General features: G+C 34.3%; 1 protein-coding gene across 2 annotated transcripts in view; it reads left to right on the plus strand.

The window, feature by feature from the left end:
• The window catches only part of jbug (filamin-type immunoglobulin domains fbug), a 347,148-nt gene that overhangs the window by 125,589 nt on the left and 203,041 nt on the right, over positions 1–18,518 (plus strand). For both annotated transcript variants that reach the window (XM_085807591.1, XM_085807590.1), the window contains exons 7-8: positions 102–254; positions 3,449–3,577. In XM_085807591.1, the coding sequence (XP_085663717.1) occupies positions 102–254; positions 3,449–3,577 (282 nt within the window). The remainder of the gene's footprint in view (positions 1–101; positions 255–3,448; positions 3,578–18,518) is intronic.

Genomic DNA, 18,518 nt, shown 5'->3' on the forward strand with positions numbered 1-18,518 from the left:
TTTTTCACATTTCATGTCAAAATGATGTTGCAATTGCTTTGTATTTTCTACTTAGTTTACCAACTGATTATGTATGTAATTTTGTATGTGCATATTTTTAGGCTGAATTTAAAATAAATTTTCTGGACAGTAATATTGATGAGAAAAAAATTAGGGCTGATGTGAGATACCAAAACAAGAAAATTGAGTGTCAACTCAGTTTCTCGAATGGAGGAAATGGGTCATTTATACCCAGCAGTGTAGGAATGCATGAGGTATTATTTTTATGCTTCATTATTAGCAATAGGATTGACATATGACTTTACTCACATTCTTTTTTAACCCATTAGCACCCAGTGTCCTCATTTGAGGACGCTGTAAAAAATTGTTATTCCCTGCATTAAATTAAAAAATTTTTTTATATGTACAATTTGGTCCGATAGATGACACCACCATACAATGGGAGATGTGCAATAATTTTGGAACTAAGTAAAATTGCGCGGGAAAGATAAAGTATAATTTACCCGTTTTTTGGTAATCGCGTTGTTTATTTTATGTTCCACTGTATGGCACTGGATTTATGAGGTAAATTCTTTCAATTTGTTATAAATATAATCTAGATAGCCCATATTGTGTCATTAGCATGTTTGTTAATATTTATTGTTGTAAATATATCCGTAATAAACAGGAAAACATATCCGTCCTCGTTTGAGGACACTGGGCGTTTGGGTATTGTTTTTATGCAGTATTCAGATTTATTTTTTAAGTGTTTGTTACTTTTGTTGCAGAAAAACTAAAAATAAATCTTGAAAAATGAGTAGAAATAAAATATTTAAAAGCTTAGAAGAGGCGACTGCTTATCTTTTTTCTGAAGAAATAGAAGCAGATATTACCGTATTTACGCGAATCTAATGCGCATCGTTTTTGGCCAAATGAAGTATTCAAAATTGGGGTGCGCATTAGATTCGAGTGCAAAGTTCGCCGATGACGTCAACCAAATTTAAATTGTAACAATGGATTACTGTATTTCTCGACTACATTTACCGTTACATTTATCGTTGACACATTATTGCATAGAGGATACAAACTGCAGAGTACGTAGTCACGAAATGGAGGGCAAACAGAGAAGAATGTCATATGACGCTACTTTCAAACGTAAAGTAATTCTTTATGCTGAAAAAAATGGCGATAGAAAGGCAGGGAGAGAGTTCAACGTAGCTGAGAGCAATGTTAGCTTGTGGCGGCAACAGAAATTGGCACTGTTTGCAACTAAAGATTCAATAAATTCCTCATACTATTGATGCGCATTACATTCGCCAACAAACAATTTTTTTATTATTTAAGTTTTAAAATGGGGATGCGCATTAGATTCGATAACGCATTAGAGTCGCATAAATACGGTATATCGATGCCTCCGGATGTGGATGATCTAACAGATGAAGAGCAATTCGATAATGATAATTTGGGTACTCCAGTTGTATCAGATTTTGCAGGTACATTAGAAATTACAATGCCAGATGATAATGATAACCCTATTATTTTGTATAAGAAAAAGGAAAACAATTCCCGTAAACGTAAAAGAGAGTCAATTGTATGGACGAATGAAAGCCCGGCTTACACATTTGGGAATTTGGAAAATTTGTCCAAGAGAAATTCTGATATATTGACAGCGCAAACTAATAATATGAGTCCAGTTGAGCTGTTTGAAGAATTTTTTACCGAAAGTGTTTATGATATGATCGTAGAGGAAACTAATCGATATGCTCACGAAATGAAAAATAAATTGAATTATAATGTGACTAAAGATGAAATAAAAACATTTATAGGATTTCTGATACTTTCGGGCTATCATACTTTACCCAGTGAATGGGACTACTGGGCAGAAGCAGATGATTTAGGAGTAACAATAGTGAAGAATGCTATGACTAGAAATTTCTACTTAGAGCTCAAAAGATTATTGCATTTCCAAGATAATAAATTACATCAATATAACAAGAATGATAAATAATTTAAAATACGTCCCTTGTTAGAAATGCTTTCCAAGAATTTTCAAAAATGGGGCATTTTCCATGAAAATTTGTCTGTTGATGAAATGATCGTCCGGTATTATGGTCATCATACACTGAAACAGTTTATAAAATCTAAACTTATTAGATTTGGGTATAAACTCTGGGCTCTGTGTGGCAATGATGGATACTGTTATAACTTTGCACTGTATTGTGGAAACTAAACAAATACTTCCGAATCTGACAAACTGCCTTTAGGTACAAAAGTGGTGCTAAATCTATCTATTGTAGAAGATCTGAAGAGCCATCGTGTTTATTTTGATAATTTTTTTACCAGTCATGCGTTACTAAAAAAACTGAAAGAACTGAAGTTTAGAGCTAGTGGAACAATTCGAGAAAATCGTACTGAAAAATGCCCAATAATGGATGACAAGAAAATGAGTAAGAAAGAGAGAGGGTTTTACGATAGTAAATTTGACACAACAAATGAAATTCTTGTTGTCAAATGGAAAGACAACAAGTGTGTTTCATTGGCCACTAATTTTGACACAATAATGCCGCTATCTTCAGTACAAAGATGGAGTGTAGAGAAAAAAGAAAAGGTGAAAGTAAATCAGCCTCATGCTATAAGTTCCTATACCTCATTTATGGGGGATGTCGACCTTCATGATTGGCTTCTTGAGAAACATTCTATAGCCATACGAGGAAAGAAATGGTATTTTTGTTTTATTACTAGGATGATAGATATGGCTGTTGTAAATGCCTATCTCGTTTATAAAAGGATCCATCGTTCAATGTCAATCAAAGATTTTAGGAGATACATTGCAGTAACCTATTTGAAAAAAGGAGCCGACTCAAAAGCAATCCTAGGAAGACCAGTACAAAGGAGGATAACATGCAGATCGAACGTGCTTCCTGACATAAAATTCAACAAAATACAGCATGTTATTGGTAAAAGAGATAAACAAAGGCGTTGCCAATATGACAATTGTGCCTCAAAGCCAAGAACATATTGCATGAAATGCAATGTAACATTGTGCATTCAATGCTTTCCTCTTTTCCATAAAAAAAATCTATCTTAAAAATGTAAAAAAAAAAAGTTTTCTTACACGTCTTAAAATAAATTTTGATTTTTAACATTATTTTGTCTATTAGTTTGTTTATATATTAAAACTAAATCATTTTATGTAAAAATTTTTGATTTTTAAAAATTTTACATTTTTATATACAAACGCCCAGTGTCCTCAAATGAGGATGGCTTAAAAAATATGGTTGCAGTTAAAATTTTTCAAAATGCTTTTGAAATACTTTTAATATATGCATTTCTAACAATGTCTATCAATTTCAAGAATTGTTAATTTGGGCGTTAATGGGTTAAAAAAGTTATACTTTGTATATCTGCCATTTTATGTAATAGTTTTTTAATTCTCATTATAGTTTATGTGCATTATTGTCTTTAATAGCTAATTGTTTATTATGAAGATGAAGTCATTACTGGGTGTCCACTTCACATTCAGGTGCATCCAGATATATCTAAAATACTTTATTCTGGTATTGATCCATGTGCCTTGGGCTCAGTTGTAGAAGTTCTGGTAAGATACTTTTTAAAATAAAATTTATTTTATTATTTCTCACAGTTTTAAATGTTATTTTGCTATCCATGATAATAAAATGTAGATTGAAAGTTAAATAGTACTTTGTGACAATCCATTGGTGCAAAGGATAAAATGATTGAGCACAGTTTTGTATAGCCATAATTTCTAATATTGATTATAACAAGCTTAACATTTTGTTATCTGTGGGTTGTCTTCTCAGTAAGATATCTTGATGTAGCAAATCTTCCATTAAAGACATGCTTTACTAGTTGGTAACTGTATGCATTTTCCGATAGTAAATGTATTAAAATAGCATTAGAGTAAAATATAAATGTATGTGGAAATAAAAAATATTTAAAGAAAGGTTTTTAAAGAATAAGCTTTTATTTAAAATTCATTATTAATGAATTAAAAGGAGAAAAATAATTTATCTTAGTTCAATGGGAACAGTTGATTAAATAATTCTCTTTGCAGAATTTATCTACAATTTGACACCAAGAACAATAAACGCATGATAAATTTATAAAGATAAATGATAAATAATAAAGATCTGTCAATTTAATTGCTTTAAACAATGCAATTAAATTGATAGATTTCATAATTCAGGCACCTATGCTATTATTATTTGTGATATAAAATTGTAGATGATTTCTGTAAAGATAATTATTTAATGTTTTTTCCATTTAAACTGTATGATGAATTATTTTTCTTCTTTTATTTCATTAATCATTTTATGAGTTTTAAATAAAAGTTTATTACTTACATCATAACATAATGTAGTGGTCTAAAAGTTCTTGACTTACTTTGCTAAAGATGTTTCTGACATTAAGAATTAAAAATATTTATATAAAAAAAAGCTCCTTTATAATCCAGAAATGCCGCTACTTCTTGAACATACTCTGTGAAAGCCTATAATTCAGAGAGATGTGTTTATGTAAAATAATAAAAACATAAATTTTTTGAATGTTTTTTTATAAGAAACAATTTATAGTGCAGGTTACAGGACATTGCAAGTAACATCATTTCAAGCAGAGAACCAGAGAAAATTTAAGTTCAGCATTATACTTTATTCTTTTGCCAAAACATTTATGCTTATCATGGAATGTGTTTATTCGTAATAATTCTGTTTGGAATGGGTCGCTAGGAAGAAGCCATTTTGAAAAATAGTCTCCTTCCCCCCTCCACTCTCCAAAACTTTTTTTTTTAAATTTGTCTTTTTAGTCTCAAGAACATGTTATCAATCAAATTATTTAATTGAAAAATAATTTTTTAACAATGAGTAATCATTCTTTTACTTCCAACAATTCTCGTACATAAAATCATTTTGCAGTGGTTTTGCCAAAAAATCAGATATTATGTTAAAAATCCCATATGAACCTGATCTCCCACTCTATCCAGTGGTGCAAATAATAAAGTTACAATAATTTTAATTTGTTCATTAATGAAGGTGTGTGCAAAAAATCATTTAAACACTAAAGTTTGAAACATCTAAAGCAGATTTTGAAAACATGGCTTCACCTCATTGTATTGTCATCTACAATGAGTGTGTGTGCAAATTTTGAGCTTGATACCTAATCAGTGACAAGGTTAAAAATGGATGGCAACGTTTTAACCATAGTGACCAAACTTAAGTGAGTTAAATAAAAACTTACAGAAATGTGGTTAATTTAAAAAAAAGTTCTAGCAATTTGCATAATTAGTATTTTTATCATTCGATTTTTAAAAGAAAGTGAAGGGTTTGTTTTATAGTCTTTGAAAATGTGTAATCTTTGTAGCAGATATGTTTTTTGGATGTTAGAATTTTAAGTCCCATAAAGGAATACAATATTGCATCCATAATAAAATTTAAAAAATCGGTTATTAAAATGAAATAGAAAAAAAATAAAAAATGACAGTGTAAATTTCATTGCAAATAATTTTCAAATGCTAATCAAATCTTTAAGTTCTATTCCCTAATGATGAGTACAAACATGTGGGCCAATTCAGATCAATTTGTTTAGGAAATAGGGTGGATGGATATGAATGATGCAAATAAATAAATAAAATCAATATCAGAAAAATAGTGTGTCATAGAATAATGTAATTTCAGAGAATCACATGACACAAAGAGAAAAGCAACTTCCCACTCTGCTTAAAGTAATCTGCTACATATATTAAAAGAAAATACAGAAAATTGTCTAATTAATATTTTTTATCATTTTTGTTTTAAAAGAGGGCAAACGGTTTGTTTTATATCCTGTAAAATGTTCAAAATTTTATAGCCGATGCTTTAGAAATTGAAACTTTAAAATCATAACCATCAAATAATTAAAAAAAATCGCCCAAAAATTAGAAATGGGATTAAAAATTTATTACAAGTTTTATTTAAAAGATTTTTTCCAACTCTATTTCATGGTGAAACAGTAAATTTCTGAGATTTGCAGTTTGTTAAATGAAGATATGTGCAAAAATTAAAAACAGAATTAAATCATAAAACATTAAATTACAAGAATTTAAATCGAATTTTGAAAAAAATCCCTTCATCACATTGCATTGTCTTTGACAAACTGTATGTATACAAAATTTGAGCTGAATAGCTTATAAAGAAGTAAGTTAAAAATTGATGTCAAAAATTCTGAACAGAGACACAAACACCATGAGTGTACTAAATCTTATAAAAATACTCTTATTTTTGTTAGAAAAGTTTATACTTTATTGTCTGTTTGTTATGTTGGTTGTCAACAATTGTAATAAATATCTCACTTTTCTCATCTTTCTCACGTAATAAGACCCACCAACAGCCAAGAACCTGAATAAGAAGGGGACACCAGTCATTACTGAGTGTCCACTTCACATTCAGGTGCATCTAGATTAGTTGCTCAACACTGGCTGTTTGAAATTGGATCAATTTCTTTACTTATTTAATAACTTCGGACGAATGGTAATATATTTAGCAGAGAAAACCTTTTTAATTAACAACGAACTATTTTATTTAGCATTCTAAACATATCAAAAAGAATAACATCCCATGCGTTATCACGCTCAAAGTAATATGTAAACAACATCACTGTTGCCACAAGAAATCTACACTATAATGAACATATTAAATTATTGTTTATTAACTGAGTTTGTGCACGTTCCTGAACATCTTCCCACCTTGCAATTTTAGGAAATTGCAACATATTCCCTACTCAGTTCAGAGATTCAGTCGATGAGGAACTTTTACTTGTCTTCCGACCCTAGTGGTTATGGGTCTGCCTATTGTAGGGGACTCAGTCAGAGGCTCAACTATCCTTGAGGTATCAATTTGACCATCCAGGGCTGTTGGTAGTTGGGGGAAACTTCTACGATCCGCATCTTGATCTGGATTTAACGAGACTTGAGGACTTGAGGATTTAACGAGACTTGCCTTTTGAGGCTGAGGTAGGTCTGAGGGACGAGTCACTTCTAAAGGATACAGGTTTTGGACTGGTCTTATTTTTTCTCCGTTAGCCGTTTTTGTTTTTGCCACTCTTACATGACCGTCTGCACCTGGAAATACTTGGACAACAAGTTCCAGTGGCCAGTTGATGCGCTTTTCCGGAGTTCCAATCAGCACCACATCACCCACCTCTAAAGTGTCTCCTTTTCATTCTCTTCTATGGACTAGCATAGCTTGGTACTCATTTCTGAATCTCGAGCGTAAATCAATCTGAAGATTTTGTAAATACCGCAAGTGATGATTTAAACTTTTGCTATCGATAGTATCCAGATCCTTTACATCATGATGAGGGATTCCTTGTATAAAATATGCAGGTGTCAATGGCTTTAACTCAGCAGTCCCGTCTTCTAAGTAAGTTAAGGGTCGTGAATTCATTGTTGCTTCACGGTTGCATAGTATAGTTTCCAGCTCAATGTAACTGACCGTTTTAGAGCCCAAAACGCATCTTGAAAGATCTTTTACCATCTGTACCAACCTCTCCCAAAATCCTCCCCACCAGGCAGTGGTTGGAGGATTAAATTTCCATTTAATCTTCTCAATTGTTGAGAACTCCATTATTTTATCCCAATCAAGTTCGTTTAGTGCATTATTCGTACCTACAAAGTTGGTACCATTGTCAGTATATAAGATGCTTATTCTACCCCTTCTTGCAATGAATCTTCGGAGTGCCATTATAAATGAATCTGCTGATAAAGATTTCATCAATTCAAAGTGCACAGCATGATAGATCGCACAAGTAAAAATCACAATCCATGCTTTTTCGCCAGACAATACATACAATGGGCCAGCCAAATCGATGCCAGTGACCTCAAAAGCTCCAGCATATTTAATGCGGTCCTTTGGTAAGGGTGCAACTGGTGGTTGAACAGATTTGCCTTTGAATCTTTTACAAATAACACACTTTGAACAAATTCTCTTCACAAGAGTGTCCGAAATGACCTGTACAACAGCGATCACTATCCCATTTTTATATCTCTAGCACAAAGAGGAGCAAACCCCATGTCAAGATCCCCTCGATTCATACTCGATAGGGCAGACTGGCAACTCTTCTCTTCCACCGCAGAGCTCACAGAGAACATGGTAGAAGATGTGCATATCGATGATGCTGTTGAAGCTGTTACTAATACTATTATTGCGGCAGCTATGCTTTCCATTCATATAACATCAGGAAAAATACGAAAATATACGAAACCATGGTGGAATCACGACTGTCATGAGGCACTGGAAAAACAGAAAAAAGCATGGGGAATTTTTCGTAGATATCCTACACTGCGAAACCTCATAGCATTTAAAAGAGCCAAAGCGAATGCGCGAAAAGTAAGAAGGCAGAGCCAGAGGGATTCCTGGATTTCATATGTGTCATCAATAACATCCTCTACGCCTAGTAAATGGGTTTGGGAAAGAGTTAAAAAAGCATGTGGGATATATAAAAACCACTCACTTTCCTTTCTGGAAAAAGATGGCCGAGTGATTAGCTCCATAGAAGAAATTGCGAATACTATTGGTGAGACATTTGCTGCCGTTTCTTCCAGCAGAAATTACTCACCTGCATTTCTTTCTATCAAGCAGCGCTCTGAGAGAAATCCCATCGCTTTTAACACTTCCAACCTTGAGCCTTATAATAGAGACTTTACTGTGCTAGAGCTAAAGAGAGCTTTGTTAGAGACTCGTAGGTCTTGTCCGGGTCTGGATGGCGTGCATTATGAAATGCTGAAGCATCTGTCCTATAAGTCACTGAATGCCCTTCTCACTCTTTACAATAGGGTGTGGAAGGAGTGTTCCTTTCCCAGTGCATGGAGGAGAGCTGTTGTCATTCCTATTGTGAAGCCAGGGAAAGACCCGAGGAATCCCTCAAACTATCGGCCAATTGCCCTTACCAGTTGTGTTTGCAAACTGTTTGAAAAGATGGTAAACAGCCACCTAGTCTACTTCTTGGAAAAGAATAATATTATATCGCCTTATCAAAGCAGTTTTCAAAAGGGAAGAACGACTGTAGATAATATGCTTCTTTTAGAGACATCTATTCAAAAAGCCTTTGTCAGAAGAAGTCACCTTGTCTCAATATTCTTTGACATTGAGAAAGCTTACGATAAGGCATGGAGATATGGTATACTTCGGGATCTTCACGAGAGTGGCTTGCACGGCAACCTACCAATTTTCATTCAGAATTTCTTGAATAATAGGACTTTTCAAGTAAGGATTGGCTCTGTTTTGTCAGATGTTTTTGAACAGGAAGAGGGTGTGCCTCAAGGCTGTGTGCTAAGTGTAACCCTGTTCATTTTAAAAATAAATTCTGTATTAAAAGAATTTCCTCCCACCATCTTGGGATCACTATATGTAGATGATTTACAAATTAGCTGTCGAGGGGCAGACATGAGATACATAGAGAGGCAAATGCAGATGGCTCTGAATAAAATCCAGGAATGGTCAGACAAACAGGGATTTACTTTTTCCAAACAAAAAACTTTGTGCGTGCACTTTTGTAGAAAGCGAGGTCTCCATCCTGAGCCTGAATTATACCTCAATGGGTCTGTGATTCCAGTTGCGCCTGAAGTAAAATTTTTAGGAGTGAAGTTTGACCAGAAATTGACTTTCCTTTCTCATGTTTTAAACCTGAGAAAGAAGTGTCTAAAAACACTAAATATTTTAAAAGTGTTGGCGAACACCTCCTGGGGTGCAGAGCGTTGCTCTATGCTTCGCATTTACAGAGCGCTTGTTCGCTCTAGACTGGACTATGGCTCAGTTGTTTATGGATTCGCTCGGTCATCAGTTTTGATAAAACTAGATCCTGTTCACCATCAAGCTCTGCGGATTTGTTCAGGAGCTTTCAGGACTTCTCTTGTCCAGAGCCTATATGTTGACTCAAACGAACCATCACTTTATCTGAGGCGTGATCAATTGTCCCTTTTGCAATATTTTAATATTCTATCCCAACCTGAACATCCCACTAAGCTGTGCTTACTTGATAATGTGTGTAACACATTATTTGAAACACGTCCATCCTGTGTTCCTACCTTTCTTTTAAGAGTTCGCCCTGTCATTGAGGAACTTTCCCTGTCTGATATGCACCCCCAAGCAGTACAGAATTTTGAAATCCCACCTTGGGAAAATGTACGGATTCAGCTTCTTAATGTTTTTAAGCATCATGCAAAGGCAAGCACTAACGAGATCATTTACAGACAACTCTTTGCTGAGCACAGGCGCAAATATAGCAGTTATATTCCAGTCTACACAGATGGTTCAAAGTCAAAAGATCATGTCGGAATGGCATTTGTAATTGAAGATCACATGGAGGGCAGACGCTTGAACCGTGCTTTCTCTGTCTTAACATCCGAACTAACTGCGATATATTATAGTCTTTTATACATCTGAAGGCTCTGCCACAAAACGTTTATAGTTTATACAGACTCCTGTAGTGCGCTTAAATCATTAGAAGCTTTTTCCCATACTCAAAATCCAGTCATAGTGGATATTCTAAAGTCACATATAAACTTAACGAGTCGTGGATACGATATCCTGTACTGCTGGGTTCCCGGCCATGTGGGAATAAAAGGGAATGAGCTGGCAGATATCACAGCAAAATGTGCTGTTGAACTCTCCAGTCGCCTCATCCCTTTTGGAGACATCTGTTGTGTAGTCAAAGAGAAGATCCGGAAAAAATGGCAGAAACTTTGGGATGTTCAGCTTCAAAACAAGTTAAGACATGTAAAGGCTAGAATTGAGCATTGGGAATTAACTAGAAATCGTAAGGAGGAAGTTCTTTTGACTCGCCTCAGAATTGGTCACACCAGAGTGACACATAACTACCTTTTAAAAGCTGAGAATGAGCCTGTTTGTTCAAATTGTAATGTTTGTCTATCTGTTCGTCATATTTTAATTGAGTGTCCCTGTTTTAACAGTCTTCGTCAGAAATATTTTAATAGCTGCGACTTACCTCTCGACCGTTTAATCGGAAGAGAGGTCAATTGTAATTTATTTTATTATTTAAAAGAGACTGGCTTTTATTATTTAATGTAATTTGTTCAGCAGATTTTATTTTGTATTTTAATGTGTGCTTTTACCAGGTTATTTATATGACTCGATCCTCTGGATTTGGTACATTTAGCTGTTTTAATAATTTTTATTCATAAGTATTTCATTTCTAAATTAGGTCATCCGACCATTTGTTTGGCGCATCATAATCATCATTGGTTTTTGCGCCAAAAAACTCACTCACTCACAAGACATCTCACACCGACAATCCAATAATCTTCTCGCGAGTTGCAGATCAAGGTCTCTGTACCTGCATGCTGCAGTCACCGATGTTTCTGTTCTATTAGGCGATGAACTAGTGCATGGTTTCCTTCCATAGAATAGGACACTTAAAGTTTTCGTCTTCGTCACTTAAAATTAGTTTGGTTCTTACTCGAAGAAGTCCAAAGTCATCCTTAAATGTAATCATCCCTTTCAAATTCTTTCCATCAGTATTCCGAAAGTTTTCGGCTTGGATTAAATATAACAACCTTTTCTCTGCAAAACTCACTTCTTCTGAGGTTAATTCCTTATTAAATTTTTCATTTTTTCTATGACGACTGTTGTTAAGAAATCTAAAGATCCAAGCTAATACTCTCACATTTTTATAATATCCAGAAAATTGAGTGAATGTTTCTGTGAAGTTTGGGGTTCTACAGGAAACGCTAGAAACCACATTTTCCCTTTTTTCTGAATTAACTGTACTTTCATCAGTTTCTAGTTCTGACTCTTCAGAGAGAGGCCATTTATCCAGCTCTTTTTTAAGCCAATCCGGCCACTTCCACCATCTGCTCTGTAGCAACATTTTGGCATCGCACCCTCTAGAGGGAAGATCAGCTGGATTGCTTGAGTTTGGTACATAATGCCAGTCGTCCGGATTTGTGCATCTCCTTATTTCAGCTACACGATTGGCCACAAAAATACTCCAGTGGGAGTCTTTTTTTTATCCATGTCAGAACTACAGACGAGTCGCTCTAAAAGTACACTTGGCACTTTGTCAATTTAAGAGCGTCAATGACTTGACGGTACAGCCGAGAAGCTATAAGTGCTCCAAGCAACTCTAATCTGGGAATAGTTACTTCTTTGGCAGGTGCTACTCTTGATTTACATAATACCAATTCTACTGAAGTTTTGCCCTCAAAATATGCACGTAAGAAAATACATGCTGCATAAGATACCTTACTAGCATCGCTAAAACAATGTAGAGAGATAGAGCAGTCATCGAAGGGTCCAATCGCAAGTCTTCTTGAAATTTTACAATAATTCAAGAAGTGTAGTCTTTTGAGCCAAGTCTGAAATTCTCTTTCTATACCTTGTGGAAGATTTTCATCCCAGGTAAGTTTCATCTTCCATGTTTTTTGCAGAATGAGTTTAGGAATTAACGTGGTTGCACTTGTAAATCCGATGGGATCGAATATCCTGTGTGAGACTGACAAAAGAGATCGTTTCGTGTGGGCACTCTCCGAAAATGCTAAAGGGGTTAAATTGCAATAGATTTCATCATTCTCGGTGTCCCATGAGAGTCCCAGAATCAGAATGACCTTCTGATAGGAAGTCGTGCTTCTATCTTTGAATGGTGCAGCAGTCCACCCTCTAAGGTCAAAACCTCCTGAAGACATTAGAGTTTGGGACTCTTCTTTGAACTTGACTACTTCTTCAGTTTCGAAACTAGCTATACAATTGTCGACATAAAAGGATTTCTTCAATCTAAGTGCCGTTCCTCTTAAATCTTGTGGAGCATTATCCAAATGGTAAGAAATCGTTGCTCCCAACAGGAATGGACTTGAAGAAATGCCGAACACGACACGACAGTGTCTGTAGGTAATAATCTCGGTTTTGTTTGAATCTTTCCACCACAGGAATTTCAAAAAGTCTGTCTCTGACACACAAACTGATTTGTAAGAAAGCTTTCCTTATATCGGCAGTAACACCAATTGCATGTTGCCGGAATTGTATCAAAAGTTTTGGAAGCATTTCTATTAAATTCGGCCTCTTTTCGTGGCAAGCATTCAAGGAATTCCCATTTTCGTCCTTCAATGATGCATCAAATACAGGTCGCACTTTCGTAGTCAGACTGGAATCCTTGATTACTGCTTGATGAGATAAATAGTGACCAGTATCACTATTATTCGGAGCTATTTCAATTATACCTTCCTCGTGCCAGCCTTTAATAATACCATCATATTCTTTGAAAAATCCCATCTTCTGCAGTCTTCGTGTATTGGCGAAAAGTCTTTTTTCCGCTTTATCTTTATTATCTTCAAGAATCCGATGACTATCCTTCCAAGGCAAACAGACTTCATACCTATTGCCCTCGATTACTTTAATGTTCTCTAGGAAAAATTTGATTGTTTCATTGTCTAAATTCTCCTTAATCTTCACTTCCGCCGGATCTTTTATGCCAATTGTCTCTAAATTCCATAGTTCTGTGAGATCCAAATAACAAAGTCTGACGGTACCAAGCAAGGTATTATGACTTTGCACTGGGCCTTGTAGGGTCCAACCCAATTTTGTTTCAATGGCAATAAGGTTTTTGTCAATTGGAATGATATTATTTGTCATCAACTGTTCGGAATAGTCGGCTCCTATTAACAATCCAATATCTGGTATATCTCTTCCAGAATCACTGATTTTGATTTTATGTTCTCGAAGTGAGGAGCATATGTGTTTGAGTTTCACTCTAGGAATGTATCCACAAATTTTGTCTTTATCTAAAACCGATAATTCGTATTTGAATTTATTTTCCGTTCCTTGTATTTCGATATCAAAAATACCATGGACCTGAGATTGTTTCAACTCCACCAAACAAATTGTGGCTCAAAGTCTCTTGATCTAATGGGACTAAATCTAGTCTCTTTATTATGTCTTTCCGTAAGTAAGATCTTTGTGACCCACTGTCAAAAAGAGTTCTCACAAGCTCCTTTTTTCCGTTATGGACAATCTTCACCATAATAGTTTGGAGAAGAGTTGTTTGCAATTTTTGGTTAGACAATAAAGTCTCACTTGTTTCGTTAGCTGCTTTAGGTGCTTCCTTTTTTGAACTTCTAGAACCTTTTAGTTCCCTGCACATCACAGTTACATGACGTTTGTTGCAAACTAGGCATTTCACAGAACTTTTACACTTTTCGGCAGCATGCCCAATTTTTAGGCAGTTAAAACAAGCTTTTTTCTTTCTTAGTAAATTTTTCTTATCTTCCAATGAAAGGTTGTGCAGCTTAAAGCACTCATAAGAATTATGCGTTTCCTTGTCACACCAAACACAAAAATTAAGCTGTTTCTTCTTTGAATCTCTTGCATAAATACAAGCTGCTGTGGCTGGAACCGAGTCCAATTTGTCTGGAGCAGAAAAACTTGTATGGGCCAACTGAAGACGCTCTTCACTTTCAACTTCAATTTGGAGAAAATGCAATAAATTTTCCAAATTTTCAGTGTGTGCACTACGCTGGCGAGATCACTCCCATGCCCTCAGAATTTCTTCAGGTAGTGAAGACTCTACAAGGGGATACAGCATAGCTGCATAAATCTCACTTTTTACCCCCAATGTCTCCAAAGCTCTGAGTTGCGTCTCTAACTTATCATATAAGTTGATAGAGTCATATTTCCTTTTTTGCTAGCTTGAGCCGAAACCAAATTTAATAATTCGCGAACATAGATTTCTGTGAGTAATTCGTCTCGTGCAAATCGAGATTTTAGCTGCTTGATAGCTTCTTTATAATTCGCGCCAAAGGGAGGATAACTATCTATGAGCTCTCTCGCTGGAGATCCAATGACCGTTGCCTGCAATAGGTATTGAAATTTGTCATCGTCATCTATATTTACATCTTCGTCGATCTTCTTAAACTGTTCCCAAAATCCTAACCAATTTCGGGTCTCCCCATTGAATTTTTGAAGCTCCAACTTTGGTAATTTAAAGTTCCTTTTCGTGGAATTTTCTAAAATTCCAGGTGTAATTACAGGAGTGAAATTCACCATTTTGTTTTCTACCTTTGTTTTTAAACTGATATATTTATCACGATATATTTCATTCGTGTCAAAATCAGCTAAATATTCACTTTCGTTTTGACCTTCCAATGAAAGTTCGGAAATTTGTGACTGAACTTCATCTAATCTGTTGAATTTTCCTTCTAACTGTAAGCTCAATACTTGGAGTTGATTAACTTCCACATCAGGCTTTAGAATTTTAGCATCTAAAGCATTGGCAGTAATCGTAAACGATTGCCTTAGTGGCTTACGCTTTTTTAATAAAATTTCCATGATTTTAAATTCAATATGTCCAATATATTCAAATAATAAAGGATATTTTCAAATAAATCATAAACTCACTTGATAAATTCCAATACGAAATCGATGTTTCGTTTTCAACCGTTGTTTCGTTTTCTTCAAACAGCCATTCCGCCCTGTCACCGGACGCCAGTTGTTTGAAATTAGATCAATTTCTTTACTTATTTAATAACTTCAGACGAATGGTAATATATTTAGCAGAGAAAACCTTTTTAATTAACAACGAACTATTTTATTTAGCATTCTAAACATATAAAAAAGAATAACATCCCATGCATTATCACGCTCAAAGTAATATGTAAACAACAACACTTTTGCCACAAGAAATCTACACTATAATGAACATATTAAATTATTGTTTATTAACTGAGTTCGTGCATGTTCCTGAACACTGGCAGTTTGGTTCAAGCTTTAAATTCTGGTGAACAGTCTGGCTGGATGGGCATTTTCACGATTTTCCACATGTGTAATGTGTTTACAAGCCAGTTTCCCTTAGAAAGTCCTCTACAAAGGCATCCCTTCCCTAAGGCAGGATAACCTTAGTGTGCTTTACCATAATTAATTAAATCAAACCTCTCACAAAATAGTCACATAGCAGTAATTTCAGCAAACATTGCTTTTATGTGCCTGATGCTGCTGAAAGTATTAGGGAAAGTGTGATTTCTTATTGGGTGGCGATAATACTGTTAACCCTAACACAGGCCTTGAATGTGAATTAATTAGAAAATACCACATGGTTTGGTTTTTCAGATAAATTTTTTTGTAATCATCTTAGTTTTCAGCGTTCTTCAAAACTTTTAACACATGTGAATAATGTATTCTCCTCCATTTTCTTCCAGCAATCTTACTAACATTGTAATTTAATACTGGTAAGATTGTGAATTATCACAGTCAAACCAAGCATTTTCCTTTTATAAGAAAGGGGTGAGGAAATAACTTCTCCATCTGTAATAATAATTTTGTCATTTTCCCCTCACTGTCAGTTACAAAATTGTGCACAATTTACAGAAATAGAACTTTTGTATTATTATATCTCCTGTTAATTAAATATGCAGTTCTGTCTTTAATCTTTTCTTACAAATATACAATTTTCATTCTGAAAATGTGATATTTCTAAAATATATCAGCTTTGCATTCAGAATAAAAGAGTAAGATTAAGATTCTAAATGCTTCCAAATGGTATCATTGAGAATTAAGTGGTAAATGAGTCAAAATTGGATAGAAAGCATTTATGAATCATTGGGAAATGATGCAAAATAATTTGAATAATATTTATTTTTAAGAAATAATGTACTATTTATAAAATGAAATATTTAAATTTATACTTGCTGACATAGTAGCTAATACTAAATAACACATTTGTTTAAAAATACAGTGTACTCTTGCTTATGTACGTGATGCTAGGGAAACAAGTCATGGATAATTGAGAAACACATATAATCCAAACTATCAATTTTTATGCATATTGTATGTGTTTTTTCCCTTAATAAAAAATCAGCAATTTTACTCTGTATTTGAGAATGCTTAAATATTTGTCGAATTTTATTGCATATTTTCCAAAGTGCTGTTTTATCACTATATGATTCACCATTTGCTTCATGAAGTCCAATACTGTCGATTTGCCATATTAAAATCTTTCATTTAATATATGTTTTTGTTTTAATGTTAAAGCCACTTGCTTGTGCTTAGTATGTGTAGCATATTATTTATTCATTTTTAGTTCTAAAATTTTAAATCAGTTTCTAAAAGAATAAGAAAATATGCACAAAAATATGTTGGGAGGAAACAAATCTCAGTTCTCAACCTAAAGGATGTCTTTTACTTTGCACGAGCAGAACTATTCTTTGCGCGTGCAGAACTAATAAAGTGCTATTTTATCACTATATTAGATTCATCATTTGTTTGATGAAGTCTGATACTGTTGATTTCTCGTGTTCAAATCTTTCAATTAATATATATTTTTGTTTTTATGTTAAACCAATTTGCTTGTGCATAGTGCTTGTAGCATATTCTTAATTAAATTTTAGTTCAAAAATTTTATATCAGTTTGTAAAAGAATAAGAAGAAAATACACACACACACACACACACACCCAAAAAAAAAAAAAAACAGTTTAACAGCACTGTCGCAAAATAATTTTAAAATGAGCATATCTTTAGATTTTCCAATACACAGTTCCGCACATTGGAGATAAAAAGGGTGCCCCTGTAGAGTGTTGCCATTGCTGACTTTTAAATCGTTGAGTTTGTTAATCAAAAATTTGTTAAAAGTTTTACAAAATATGAAATCGATAATAAAACAAATCCCAAATTTGGGGTTTCAGATGCCCATATTCACAGTAGGATTACGGCATTCAAAATTGGATGGCTGTAGGTACTGTTGTTTTGTCACAATTCAAGAAACATACATACATTTATATAGATTCTTCATTAATTTCTTCAAATATACGAAACAGGGCAATAGTATTTGGTGGCAAAGATTTGAAAAGTGATTCAGCCTTTTAAAGTTTTCAATGCAAAATCACAAAACAGAAACAATAGTCCTCCAGGGACAAAGCCTCTTTGGACTAAAAATATGTTAAGAGGAAACAAATCTCAGTTCTCAGCTTAAAGGATGTGTTTGACTTTGCATGTGCAGAATGACTGGCATGAGGTAATCACTCAAGCTAAACCTTAAGATGCAATTCAGCAGTTTTTTGAGCATATTCAGTCTTGCATGTTTCTTTTTTTGCACACTGTCGTGCATGGCATTGAGTGTGCACCATTCACAGATAATCCTCAAACTGGATAATCCGTACCCACATAATCGAGATTAATACTGTACTTCAGTGTCTGGAGTGGCTTCATTGACAAAATATCAAATATATTGTCATCACTCAGCCGTGTAAATAACTCAAGCAGTGGAGTTGAAAATTGTCCTTGAAATGTAGAATCAAAGTTCTTATGAACTTTTAACACCCAAGAAACAGTTTCAGTCATTTGTTTTTTGAATTATTCATTTTTTTTCCTTACCTTGTGTCTCACCAGCTGGCTCAGGATTTTTACCATTATATACTATTGTATTTTTCCAGTTCATCATCTTCTGAATGATTTTTCATATTGAGCATCTATCATGTTTTATTGTTCCTCTTCTACTTTGGGGCCCACCAGTGGCTGAGCGGTAAAGTCGCTGAACATTGGTAGTTCG

The sequence above is a fragment of the Stegodyphus dumicola genome, chromosome X1 (genome assembly GCF_044657685.1).
Source record: "Stegodyphus dumicola isolate Sdum_Otavi_A_Nest chromosome X1, ASM4465768v1".
Taxonomy (NCBI): Eukaryota; Metazoa; Arthropoda; class Arachnida; order Araneae; family Eresidae; genus Stegodyphus; species Stegodyphus dumicola.